This window comes from Cryptomeria japonica, chromosome 9 (genome assembly GCF_030272615.1).
Source record: "Cryptomeria japonica chromosome 9, Sugi_1.0, whole genome shotgun sequence".
Taxonomy (NCBI): domain Eukaryota; kingdom Viridiplantae; phylum Streptophyta; class Pinopsida; order Cupressales; family Cupressaceae; genus Cryptomeria; species Cryptomeria japonica.
Genome location: NC_081413.1, coordinates 600,859,108 through 600,872,651, shown reverse-complemented (window position 1 = coordinate 600,872,651; position 13,544 = coordinate 600,859,108). Strand labels below are relative to the sequence as shown.

The window sequence follows — 13,544 nt, the reverse complement described above, 5'->3', positions numbered from 1 at the left end:
TTAATAATAAAAAATATTTTTTCGAAGAAATATAAGAAGAAAAAATTTCAACATTAAAAAATAAAAAATATATTTGCAAGAAATACAAGTAATATAACATGCCACAATTTATATAGACCTACAACAAAAATTTAATCTAAAATATTCATGGAAGAAAACAATTGATAATTAGAAAAGAGTTGCATCATGCATTTACATTTGTTTTGTCATTTCATCTTCTTTTTAAATTTAGGGATGATCTTAGCAAATTACTTTCTTTGTTAGTAGGCGTCTCACAAATTTGACTGCAATGATGAGAATAGAGAGGTAATAGATCTTACTTGCAACTATGGTCATTATGCTAATGTGTTCAAGGCCGTAGCAACATCGAGGCTATTATCTCTCAACATCTTTTAGATAGTTGTATTTAAAATATCTATGCTAGTTTTGAATAAAATAAAATATACAAATAAATTTATATGCAGTAATTATTAATAATATATAATTACATATTTATTCTATATCTATTAAATTTTATAAATTAAATAATATGTCACTCTAAAATTAACCAAATTAATTTTATATAAAATCTTTAATGAAATAAAGATTTACACATATAATTAAATTTTATTATTAAAAAATTATAATTAGATAATTATTCTTTATATATATATATATATGATATTATTTTATATGATATTCTTTGTAATAATAAAAAATAGTAATATAGAAACTAAAAAGTTTGAAATGATTCTTTAATAATAAAAACTAATTTTAGGAAATAATATAAGAATAAAAAATCTTGCATTTCTTTTTTATTTAAATTCTTTTAACATGTTCAAAAATAGAAAATATATATGGAAGAAAAGTAATTAATATAATATGCAACAATTAATGTAGACAATGCATGTAATATTCTTGGAAGAAAAGCAATCGATAATTAGAAAAGAGTTCACTTCTCTGCTACATCATACATTTCTGTTTCATGTTTTCCTTTGAATTTTGGGATATCTCAACATATTACTTTCTTTCTTAGCAGAGGTATTTTATACTTGCTTTCTTGAAACATCTTATCTTTTGTGGGTAGAAACGAGTCAAAAGAAAGAAGACATGGGGAGTGTAGAATTTGAGTGTGCAGAGATGAGAACAAGGAAGCATTTGAGGAAATGGATCTCACTTGCAGGTATGGTTGTTATGCTGATGTATTGGGTCGTGGTGCCATTAAGATAGTTTACCAAGCATTTGATAACATAGATGGTGTTGAAGTTGCATAGAACAAGGTGTCTTTGTAATGCCTTAATGATTACTACATGCAAAGACTCTACGCATAAGTCTCTCTGTTGGGTTCTCTCAGTCATGACAACATCTTGATGTTTTATGCTGCCTGGCTAGACAGAAACACCCAAAGCATCAACTTTATTACTAAATTATGCCCATTAGGAACCTTGAGACAATATTGACAGAAGCACATGCATTTTTTAATGCATGTAGTCAAGACTTGGGCATGGCAGATATTGAAGGGCTTGAATTATTTGCATGGTCGTAGCCCTAGAATTATTCACAGGGACTTGAACTACTCCAACATTTTTGTGGAGGGAAACTTTGGCATACTCAAGATTGGAGATCTGGGACTTTCATGTGTTCTTGGGCAAGATGGGTTTGCATACAACATTGTTGGTACACCTGAATTCATGGGTCCTGAATTGTATGAGGAGAATTGTGATGAACTAGTGCATACCTATTCATTTGGAATCTCCATGCTAGAGATCATTACCATAGAGATTCCATATAGCGAGTATAATAGTGTAGCTCAAGTTTACAAGAAGGTGGATTTTGGTAGAATGCCTACAACTTTGGAAAAGGTTCTGGATCCACAAGTAAACAGTTGATTGAGAAATGCTTGGCACCAAGAATGGTGAGGTCTTCTACTGTAGAGCTTATGGTGGATGCAATCTTCAATCAGGTTCATGTGGTTTGATGAAAATGATATGTTATTGTTGTTGGGAATGTGAAGCCCAATAGTCACATGACCATTCACCTTCTCTAGACTCTTCATTTCATGGCTGAATATGTTTATATAAATGGTTGTGTGCATCCCATGTGTATGCACTGTAGTATTGGAGATTGATTAAGAGAAGTGTTCTCTGCTTTCTAGTGGATGTATCCAGTAATGGTGAACCACGTTAAACTTTGTGTTATGCATTTTTGTGTTTTCTCCTGTGTTATGGTTTCTTTGTTTTACTATTGATTATTATGTTTTCTCTGCTTGTTTATAATTAACAATTGTATAGCAAATTATATTCTTGTAATCTTGGATGCTTACTAAGCTCACTTTCAACATTCATTGTGAGCTGATTTTCATTGTATGTACAAGAAAACATTGCATGGATGCTATGTCAGAAAGTTATTTTGATAATACTACTTGCATGGCAAAAGATTTAATTTTTATTATTTTAAAATTAAATAATTAATTTTATATTTTTTAAAAGAGTGAATTTAGTCCAAGGGGTTGAGCTTAGTTGGTTAAAGCATTGAGTTCTCAATGTGGAGATCCAAGTTCAACTCCCATGAGGGACACCTTTGTGGAATTCTAAGTTGTCACTCTTGGTCTTCCATTGGTTGTATTTGTCGATGCTCAAATGAGTAAAAAATGAACTTTGTGATTCTATGATACTTAATACAAAAAAAAAAGAGTGAATTTATATTTTATATATTTTTTTAAAATAAAAGGTAAAGGCCTCAAACTATATTGATTATTGTAAAGGATAATTACATAAGCTTGAAAATGAAGAAAGTGGATTGTTAAGGGGAGTGAGAACCCTTAAAAACAAGAAAGAGAAAGAGGTAGAGTGCCCTTGTACAGGACCAGAGAATTATACCTAAAACATCAACACAGTCCCAATCAGAGGGGACAATCTTTTTGATAGACACCTTACAATCATAAGATTAACCTATCTAGCATAAGATAGGTAGGATGAAAACATGTTTGTGTTCAACAAAATTGTGGTTTTCCACATCCTTCCGAAGACTAGTCGCGGGTATTGTAGAACGTATAATCACATAATTAGTCTAAGCCAAATAAATTTTATAAATGATTTAGAAAAAATATATATATAAATAATTTTAATAAAATAAAAATATACAAATAAATTTTATATGTAATAATTATTTTCAACTATAAAAAATTATAATCACATTATATTAAATCCATACATATATATAGATAAAATAAAAACAATTTTGTATAATAAATAAATAAATAAAAGTTTTAAGGTTTAAAAAGCATGTAATTTTTTTAAATTAAAATACTTATTATTTATAATAATAAAAATAAAGAAACTAAAAATGTTTAAATAATTCCTTAATAAAAAAAACTAATTTCAGGAACAGATATAAGAAGAAAAAATCTTGAACATAAAAATATCACATGCTTGACAATTAATATAGGCATACAACAAAAATTTAATCAAAAACATTCTTGGAAGAAGTTGTCAATATTTTTTCCACCGTTCTTGTTTTCAGGCATTTCAGGCTACTCCCCTTGAGTCGGCAGTCTTTCCTCTCTTTTTTTCTGCTCTATTCTCTCTCTCTTTCTCTGTCTTTTTTTTCAAACTAAAGAAAATTCAAATTTTTTTTGGAAACTTCCTCCCAAAACTTGTCATAAATGTTGGCCATTTTGATTTTCCATGTTTAAAACTCCCACCCAGGTTTGTTCCTTCACACTTCTCACAACTACTGCTCATTTATGGGCTCGTATGGGTGAGGTCGTAGGCTCCAAAATGTCCAAAAATGAAACATAGTTAAAAAAAAACATATGTTTTGCTAATGGGTGAGGAGAATAGTCAACAAAACCAAAAACATAAAATGGAAAGCCCTTCACTATGATGCCCCTACATTAGGAACTCGAAGTTTGATGCCTTTGCATTAAAATTAGGTTTTGTTAAGAGCAAGGAATATCATTGTGTTTATATTAAGATGATTGATGGTCAAATATTGATTATTGTCTGTATGTGGATTATATATTTTGTTTGTTTGTAACAATAAGGTGATGATCAAGAACTCAAAACTTAGAATTTTGAAATGTTAAACGTGAACTACTTGGGGGCTACAAAAAATATTCTTGAGATGGATATTAGTAGGGATCAAATATACAAAAGTATGCGGACACCATTTTGTGACAACTTAATATCGATAACTATAAACTAGAGTGAGTATTCCATTTTTGGTAGGGACTAAGATCAATTTAGACATGTGTCATAAATATAATGATGATTTTGATTGAATTTCAATTGTACCTTATACTATTGTTGTTGATAGTTTAACGTATGAAAAGTTTTTATCAAACCAAATATTACACATATATTACCATAGCAGTTAGAATTTTGAGTAGGTTTATATCTAACCCTAGTAGAGAGAATTAAACTTTTTTTATGAGGCTATTTAGATATATATGTAAAATTTTCGATTACTATTTTTGTTATCATGGTATTAATGATGTGGATGTCCTTGGATATATAGGAATTTTTTAATGCAAAGTGGGAAGATGACTTGGATCATTAAAGGTTTGCTACTGGTTATGATTTATCTCTACTTGAAGTACAATGAGTTGGATGAGTAAACATGTCCTATAATTGTTTTATCTAAGTAGGTGGTTTGGCTATAGATAGTTGGTATAGGTATTGGTTTTGATTACAAAAATGTCAAAGTTTGATGCATAATAGTCAAAACACCATTTGTTTGGCCAAAAATTCTATGTATCGTGCTCATACTAAGAATGTTTATGTTCAACATTACTTATTCAAGGAATGGTTCAGAATGATTAGGTTTTGTTAGATAAGTTTAACACTTTAGATAATTTTAAAATTTACTTATGAAGCATGTTGGCACCACATTTTTTTGTGTCCCATTTTTCTTTCTTCCACCTCATAATAGAAAAGAGAATGGATGTAAAGCCTAGTAGACATGATGATGCTATTTTTTATTACTTTATTATAGTATTATGGTATTTGTTGCTTATGGATTTTATGGTACCTTAATTTACGATGTATGATCATCTTGAAATCGACCCAAATACTCATTTACACTCTTATACTTCATAAGGATAAGTTGTTAATTAAGTTATTTACACACACACAAAAATATGATATTGTATCCAGATCTAGATACTTCCTCAATTCTCTAGACATTCACTCAATCATTTCACTAAAATACTTCATAAGAAATTTAAATTCAATATGGACAAGTTAATTGTTGACTTTTTTAAATGCACCCAATGATCCAATGAACACATTAGTGATCTTGTTGAATTCGATTCCAAACTTTTCTCTAAATTGAATAACTCACTTGTATGAATTTGACTTGTATAAACCATATTTATCAAATAACTAATGAAACCAATCTAGATCAATGTGCACCTGAAGTTAAAAACTAAGACACGTCTTTATGTTGTCACATTGATGTCATATGGAATTTATTCACTATAGTGAAGAAATTGATTGTCCTCAATTTGATGAATGTGTCAAAGTTTGTGCAATCATAAATTTCCATGTGGTTAATCCTTGATACCTCAAGTTTGACCTTTATTCTAAATTGTTGGTAAATTAAATGCATTTAAAAACCTATACATAAACATCTCACATAAAATATGTATCAAGTCAACTTAACATTTTTTAAAGAATATAAACTTGAGGATTTCAATTTTGGGTGTATACTCACACACTATGAGATCAATCCTAAGTAGTTCAAAAATAGACTTGTATAGGACAAAGTTTAACCTCAAACATGAATGAGAGTAATTGTGAATATAATTACAATAATGATGAACAAATGATATATGTATAAGAATAAGTGTAAGTGAAAGAAAATATAGATAAAACATGTGAATGTATCACTTTTCAAAATATAATTATATTCAAAATTAACACAAATTAAATTAAAAACTATGAAAACTTTCCTTATATCTACTAGTTTCAACTTTAAAAATTACTACAAAGTAAAATTTAAAAGATATTTTTATTTTAAAGATCTTGTATTTAAAACAAGTTTGCAAAGGTACCCTTCTTGATCCCCTCTCACATATATAATGTTACAACTAAATAAATTGTGTTTAAGTACATTTAAAAGAAACTTAAAAATATATATTTTATAGATGTTTAATTCTTATTATTTTAAAAATTAAATAAATAAATTTTATATTTTTTAATAAAATGAATTTATATATATATATATATATTGATAAAAGTGGACAAGCCACTAAACTATATTTTATTAATATTGAATTTTGATACAAACGGGTTCAAAGGGCATACCGACAGGAAAGAACCTGCAAGAAAACCTCCGGTTGTGGCCCAAAAAGCAAAAAATTAAAAAACCCCATATACCCAATTACATATCTGATTTTGATCACCCTCCCATTACATGGCTTTCAAAGATATACATTTCATTATCCATATGACCCAAAAAATCATTAGATGTGATCTGTAGAGGAGGTTCGTAGCATCAAGGTTTCCAAGGCTCGCCAAAATTCAAACATATCAACTGATCAGAACTCTACATAAAAAAGACATCAACATATCTGCAAACATAGTTAAATCTGAAACCAAGAACTTGAGCTCTCAATAGGGGGCTCTCTATCCATGCTCGAAGGAGGAATGGGTAGCAAGGGAAATTCCAGTCGTGGAGGAGCTGAGGCCAAAAAACCAAAAGATAGCAGAGAATGTAAACCCATAAGAACCACCAATGCTTTATCCACAAATTGTGAGGGAACCGATTCTAGCAAGGTTTCAAAAGAATACAAAGTGTCCCCCAATCTGTCACATAATAATCCCATTCTCATCTCAAACAATAAAACCCCACACCGCCCATTATCCAACAGATCAGAATGAGGAAGAAAGCCCCCATAATAAAAAGAGCCCAACTCAAAATGATAATTATCCAATGCAGACCTAACAAGCTCCCAAGAGAAAATCGAGGGAGGGATAAACACATGAACCAAGAGTTGGAGTAAATCCTTATCAAGCAAAATTTCATGGCAAACAGTAAGAAATCGAGACAAAATCTCGAAGCCAGAAAAGGAAGGACCAGACTGCAACTAGAGAGTTCCCAGCAACCTGCAAACCTCAAAATCCACCTGAGGAGTAAGCAAACAAAACACTTGCCCAAGTATTTTGGAATTATTACTTGGAACCTCATTATCCCTCTCAATCTGGCATTCGACAATGACCCTATATCTTGAAAGAGCAATAGCACTCGACATATGAACATAGCCCAACAAGAACAATTCAACTGTTTACTGCTCTATTGAGAAAGATATCGGCTTTTAAAGACAAACAACCACCAAAAAACGTGAGCCGATCAAATCATGCTACTTCATGATTACAAGTAAAGCCAATTAAAGCAAGATTAAATCTCATACAAGATAACACATAAATGAAGGACTTCGCATGATGGTGGCGGCTGGAGAAAATAGTACTTTGTAGCCCAGCCAATGCCACATAACAAACTACTTACTCCACCATAATGACAACATAAAAAACCATGACTGGTTACAACCCAAGCACATTCCCTACTTACTGCATATAACAATAAAACCTTTAAAACACTCTTGCGAGAAGAGAGCAGATAAAACATGCCAAATCATAACTACTGATAGGGCCCCACCTTAATACCATAACAGGTACCCACCCTTGCTACCTATGACAAATCATAAACATACTTAACAACCAACTAGGAGTTGCCTACTAAGCATACTTACCACCTGCGCATATACACCAAACATGCTTACCTCTCAAGGCATAAGGGCACTAAATTTTTTTATGATATTATACTTAGGAAAAACCAAGAAGACTTATTGCAACTGTTTCAGAAGGGAAGGTGAAATCTCTTCCATATTTATATCCTGCAAATTTGCATTAATGTCAATGGCTAAATTTGCCAAGAAATCCGTTATTTTATTAATTTCTCTGAAGCAATGAGTGATCAAGAAAGAATCAAAGAAAGCCAACTATTGTAAAATTAACTCTAGAAAATATTATAATTTCCAACAGTTAGATTTCTTCTTCATAACACATTGGATGTTTACCATCAAATCCCCTTCAATTACAAGATCCTTAATGCCCAAGGATATAGCCATGTCCAAGCCCATAGACAGGGTATTAAATTCTGCAAAGTTATTGGACTTATGCCCAATAGCATGACATCTAACCTGGACAATATTAGCATGATGGTCAAAAATCACCATACCTACTCCTGCCAAACCGGGGTTTCCACGAGAAGCACCATCAAAATTCAATTTAAAATGCCCATGAGGAGGAGGCTTCCATATAGCTACATTTATTTTGGTTAAAGCATCATTGTTTTTCAAAATGGATCCATGAGAAGGCAAGATAGATAATAGCTTTCAGACCCTAGTCACCCTACTATCCCAGTGCGAAAAAGAAGAAAGATTTTCTAGGTTCTTGAAGATATAAGACAAGACAACTTCTGAAATAGAAGATTCAATTTTCAGTAAGATCTCCTCAAGAGAAGAGCTAGTCTTTTTGAAGATCCTATTGTTCCTTTCTAACCAAATATTCTAGATTAAAATAGAAGGGGAAACGATCCAAAGACAAGCATAGAAAGATGAAGCAAACAGAAGAGGTCAGGCTCTGAAGTGTGAAATGAGATATTTCCCTATAACAAAAGTCAGATTCAATTTATCAAAAAGCCACTGCCAACATTGAAATGTAAAATCACAGTGAAGGAATTTATATTTGATAATTATTAAAAACGTATAATCACATAATTAGTCTAAGAAAAATAAATTTTATAATGATTTAGAATTAAAACAAATTAATTATATATAATTTTTTTTATAAAATAAAAATATACAAATAAATTTATATCTAATAATAATAAACTATAATCATATAATATTCTATCCATATATATCCCCCGCCCCCACACATATAATTTTGTATAATAGTAAATAAATAAAGAACAATTTTATTGCTTAAAAAGCACATAAATTTTTTAAATTAAAATGTTTATGTTCAACATTACTTATTCAAGGAATCGTTGAGAATGATTAGGTTTTGTTAGATAAGTTTAACACTTTAGATAATTTTAAAATTTACTTATAAAGCATGTTGGCACCACTTTTTTTTGTGTCCCGTTTTTCTTTCTTTCACCTCATAATAGAAAAGAGAATGGATGTAAAGCCTAGTGGATATGATGATGCTATTTTTTATTACTTTTTTCTAGTATTATGGTATTTGTTGCTTATGAATTTTGTAGTACCTTAATTTACGATATATGATCCATCTTGAAATCGACCCAAACACTTATTTACACTCTTATACTTTGTAAGGATAAGTTGTTAATTAATTTATTTACACACACACAAAAATATGATATTGTATCCAGATCTAGACACCCCCTCAATTCTCTAGACATTCACTCAATCATTGCACTAAAATATTTCATAAGAAATTTAAATTCAATATGGGCCTTAGTTGTTGACTTTTTTAAATGTGTCCAATGTTCCAATGAACACATTAGTGATCTCGTTGAATTTGATTCCAAACTTTTCTCTAAATTGAATACTCACTTGTATGAATTTGAAGTATAAACCATATTTATCAAAGAACTAATGAAACCAATCTAGATCAATGTGCACCTTAAGTTAAAAACTAAGACACGTCTTTATGTTGTCACATTGATGTCATATGGAATTTATTCACTATAGTGAAGAATTGATTGTCCTCAATTTGATGAATGTGCCAAAGTTTGTGCAATCATAGATTTCCGTGTGTTTAATCCTTGCTACCTCAAGTTTGACCTTTATTCTAAATTGTTGGTAAATTAAATGTGTTTAAAAATCTATACATAAACATCTCGCATAAAATATGTATCAAGTCAACTTGACATTTATTAAGAAGAGGTGAGCAAGAATATAAACTTGAGGATTCCAATTTTGGGTGTATACTCACAAACTATGAGATCAATCCTAAGTAGTACAAAAATAGACTTGTATAGGACAATGTTGAACCTCAAACATGGATGAGAGTGGTTGTGAATATAATTGCAATAATGATGAACAAATGATAAACGTATAAAAATAAGTATAAGGGAAAGAAAATATAGATAAAACATGTGAATGTGTCACTTTTCAAAATATAATTATAATTAAAATAAATACAAAATTAAATTAAAAACTTTCCTTATATCTACCAGTTTCAACTTTAAAAATTACTAAAAGTAAAATTTAAAAGATATTTTTATTTTAAAGAACTTATATTTAAAACAAGTTTGCAAAGGTACCCTTCTTGATCCCTCTCACATATATAATGTTACAACTAAATAAAAAAAATTTAAGTACATTTAAAAAAAAACTAAAAAATAAAATTTTATAAATGTTGAATTTTTATTATTTTAAAATTAAATAAATAAATTTTTTATTTTTTAATAAAATAAATTTTATAAATGAATTTATATTTGATAATTATTAAAAATTTATAATCACATTATTAGTCTAAGAAAAATAAATTTAATAATGATTTAGAATTAAATAAATTAACTATATATAGTTTTTTTAATAAAATAAAAATATACAAATAAATTTATATCTAATAATAATAAAATATAATCATATAATATTGTATCCATATATATCCCCTGCCCCCACACATATAATTTTGTATAATAGTAAATAAATAAAGAATAATTTTAATTTTGTATAATAGTAAATAAATAAAGAAGAATTTTATTGCTTAAAAATCACCTAAATTTTTTTAATTAAAATATTATTTATAATAATAAAAAAAAAAAGAAACAGAAAAGGTTTAAATAATTCTTTAATAATAAAAACTAATTTCAGGAACAAATATGAAAAAAAAGATCTTTTTTTATCGATAAATATGAAAAAAATCTTAAACATTGAAAAATAAAAATATACTTGCAAGAAAAACAAGTAATATAACATGCAACAATTAATATAGGCCTACAACAAAAATTAAATAAAAAATATTCATGGAAGAACAACAATTGATAATGTTCTCTTTTTTGTTGAATCATGCATTTACATTTGATTCACCATTTCATTTTCTCCCTCTCAATTTAGGGATGATCACAGCAAATTATTGTCTTCTTTGTTAGTAGAGGTGTCTTTCAAACATAATAAATTTTATACATCTTTTGTGGGTGGAAAGAGTCAAAAGAAAGAGTACATGAGGAGTGTAGAAATTGAGTGGAGGGAAGCATTTGAGGAAATGGATTTCACTTGTAGTTATGGTCATTATGCTGATGTATTGGGGCGTGGAGCCATCTAGACTATTTACTAGGCATCTGATTATAGAGATGGTATTGAAGTTGCATGGAACAAGGTGTCTTTGCAATGTCTCAAAGATTATTGCATGCAAAGAATCTACTCGGAAGTCTCTCTGTTGGGTTCTCTCAATCATGACAACATCTTGATGTTTTATGATGTCTGATTGGACAGACACACTAAAAGCATCAACTTCATTACTAAATTTTGTCCATCAAGGACCTTGAGACAGTATCGGCAAAAGCACAGGCATGTTTCAATGCATGCAATAAATAATTGGGCATGGTGGATATTGAAGGGCTTGAATTATTTGCATGGTTGTAGCCCTCGAATTATTCACAGGGACTTGAATTGCTCCAACATTTTTGTGGAGGGAAACTCTGGCATACTCAAGATTGGGGATTTGGGACTTTCTTGTGTTCTTGGGCAAGATGGGTTTGCACATAGTGTTGTTGGTACATCTGAATTCATGGCTCTTGAATTGTATGAGGATAATTATAATGAACTAGTGGATATCTATTCATTTGGAATCTACATGTTGGAGATGGTTACCATAGAGATTCCATATAGTGAGTGCAGTAGTGTAGCTCAAGTTTACAAGAAGGTGACTTCTGGTAGAATGCCCACATCTTTGGGAAAAGTTCTGGATCCACAAGTTAGACAATTGATTGAGAAATGCTTGGCACCAAGAATGGTGAGGCCTTCTGCTGCAGAGCTTATGATGGATCTAGTCTTCAATCACGTTCACCTGGTTTGATAAAAATGATATGTTATTATATAGGAAATGATATTGTTGTAATCTTGGATGCTTACTAAGCTCCCTTTCAACATTCATTGTGAGCTGATTTTCATTGTATGTACAAGAAAACATTGCACGAATGCATTGCTAGAAAGTTCTTTTGATAATACTTCTTGCATGGTAGAATATTTATGTGAGAAATGTCTTACTTCAAATGTCACCTTTGTTGAAGACAAATGAACCATAAACATCACACCATAAAGGGGGTCAGTCGCTAATAATAACACAATGGTAAATATTATAGCAATTTTTTCGCTAATGTTGTCAATACCCAACTTAATGGTTAGTTTGTTGATGTTCAACTTTGTTTCTTTGGATTAGGGTAAGCCTATCTTAACTACAGGCGACACATTTAGACAGAAGGATTGGATATGAAGAAGAATGACCTCCACTCTAGTGTACACGGGTTTATCACTAGACCTATTCAATTGTGTAGATAATGACAATTTTCATCAAAGAAGTAGGTTCTGTGAATGGTCACCAGACAACAACTGTAGAAACATAATTCTTTCTCCATGTAATAGAGAAATTGGTTGTTTAGTTTATTGTGCATGCATGGATAACAAGGCAATCACAACTAGATCTAATGAAAAAAAAAATTCTCTTAATGGATCACCATTCATTGTTCACTTCTCACTCTCATTGCCCTATAGCTCCAGTTTTGGAATGTTTGTAGAGGTTTTTGCCAAAGTTTGTTGGGTTATACTTCACACCTATCAGTAGCATTTTCTCAAACACACCTAGGTATTTCTTTTGAATATACCCTGCACTAGTTGATTAGTACTTAGTCAAGTATGGATTTCAAGAGCATGTTAATGTTAACAGTTAAAAGGAAGAAATTGATTTGGGAGAGACTTATTTAAAACCAAATATCAAAATTGAGTATATATTGTTGATTCATTTTAGAAAAGATAGAATAGAAAACTAGTTATCAATTCCATACATGCCCAATGACACAATGACAAGAAAGACCACTTAAAAGAAATGCAACTTAAATGTGTACACATGGCAATACAATTGAAATATAAAAATCAAAATTATGACTTCTAATTTGGCAAAATCACATAGTGTAAAAACTGGAGAAATAGCAAAATGGAAACATGTTAAAACAAGTATTTACGTTATATTTGCATTCCCCGATAAATTTATTTTTATTATTATTAATTACTATCTTTCTTATATATATATATATATATATATATATATATATATATATTTTATTTTTTTTTTTATTTTTTTTTTTTTAATTTCTCAAATTGTTTGTATCATTTTACGTGTTATTAAAGATAAATGGACATTGTCTCCAATTTATCATTTCCTAAGGAATGATTAGGCAACACCGTGTTTTTTTTGGTTTTCCAAAGTGGGTTAAAAATATTTAGAGAAAGAAGAATGTGCTCCAAATATATGCTTCTCCTAAATGGAAAACAATGGCAAACTATGTAATTTGCTATATTGGATGGT

At 29.9% G+C, this 13,544-nt stretch overlaps 2 protein-coding genes across 2 annotated transcripts; both read left to right on the top strand.

The window, feature by feature from the left end:
* The first annotated feature begins 1,089 nt into the window (after positions 1-1,089).
* On the top strand, positions 1,090-1,868 carry LOC131074526 (probable serine/threonine-protein kinase WNK11). The gene is made up of 2 exons (XM_058011175.2): positions 1,090-1,162; positions 1,471-1,868. The coding sequence occupies exons 1-2, from the start codon at positions 1,090-1,092 to the stop codon at positions 1,866-1,868; spliced, it is 471 nt and encodes a 156-aa protein (XP_057867158.2).
* Positions 1,869-11,244: 9,376 nt separating this feature from the next.
* On the top strand, positions 11,245-12,038 carry LOC131074525 (probable serine/threonine-protein kinase WNK11). Its single transcript, XM_058011174.2, has 2 exons — positions 11,245-11,339; positions 11,456-12,038. The coding sequence occupies exons 1-2, from the start codon at positions 11,245-11,247 to the stop codon at positions 12,036-12,038; spliced, it is 678 nt and encodes a 225-aa protein (XP_057867157.2).
* Positions 12,039-13,544: the final 1,506 nt, after the last annotated feature.

Coding starts and splice junctions, on each gene's coding strand:
- LOC131074525 (XM_058011174.2), top strand. CDS start 11,245: ATGGTCATTATGCTGATGTATTGGGGCGTGGAGCCATCTAGACTATTT. Junction 11,340..11,455: donor TTGAAGTTGCATGGAACAAG/GTGTCTTTGCAA, acceptor CTGATTGGACAG/ACACACTAAAAGCATCAACT.
- LOC131074526 (XM_058011175.2), top strand. CDS start 1,090: ATGGGGAGTGTAGAATTTGAGTGTGCAGAGATGAGAACAAGGAAGCAT. Junction 1,163..1,470: donor GAAATGGATCTCACTTGCAG/GTATGGTTGTTA, acceptor TAATGCATGTAG/TCAAGACTTGGGCATGGCAG.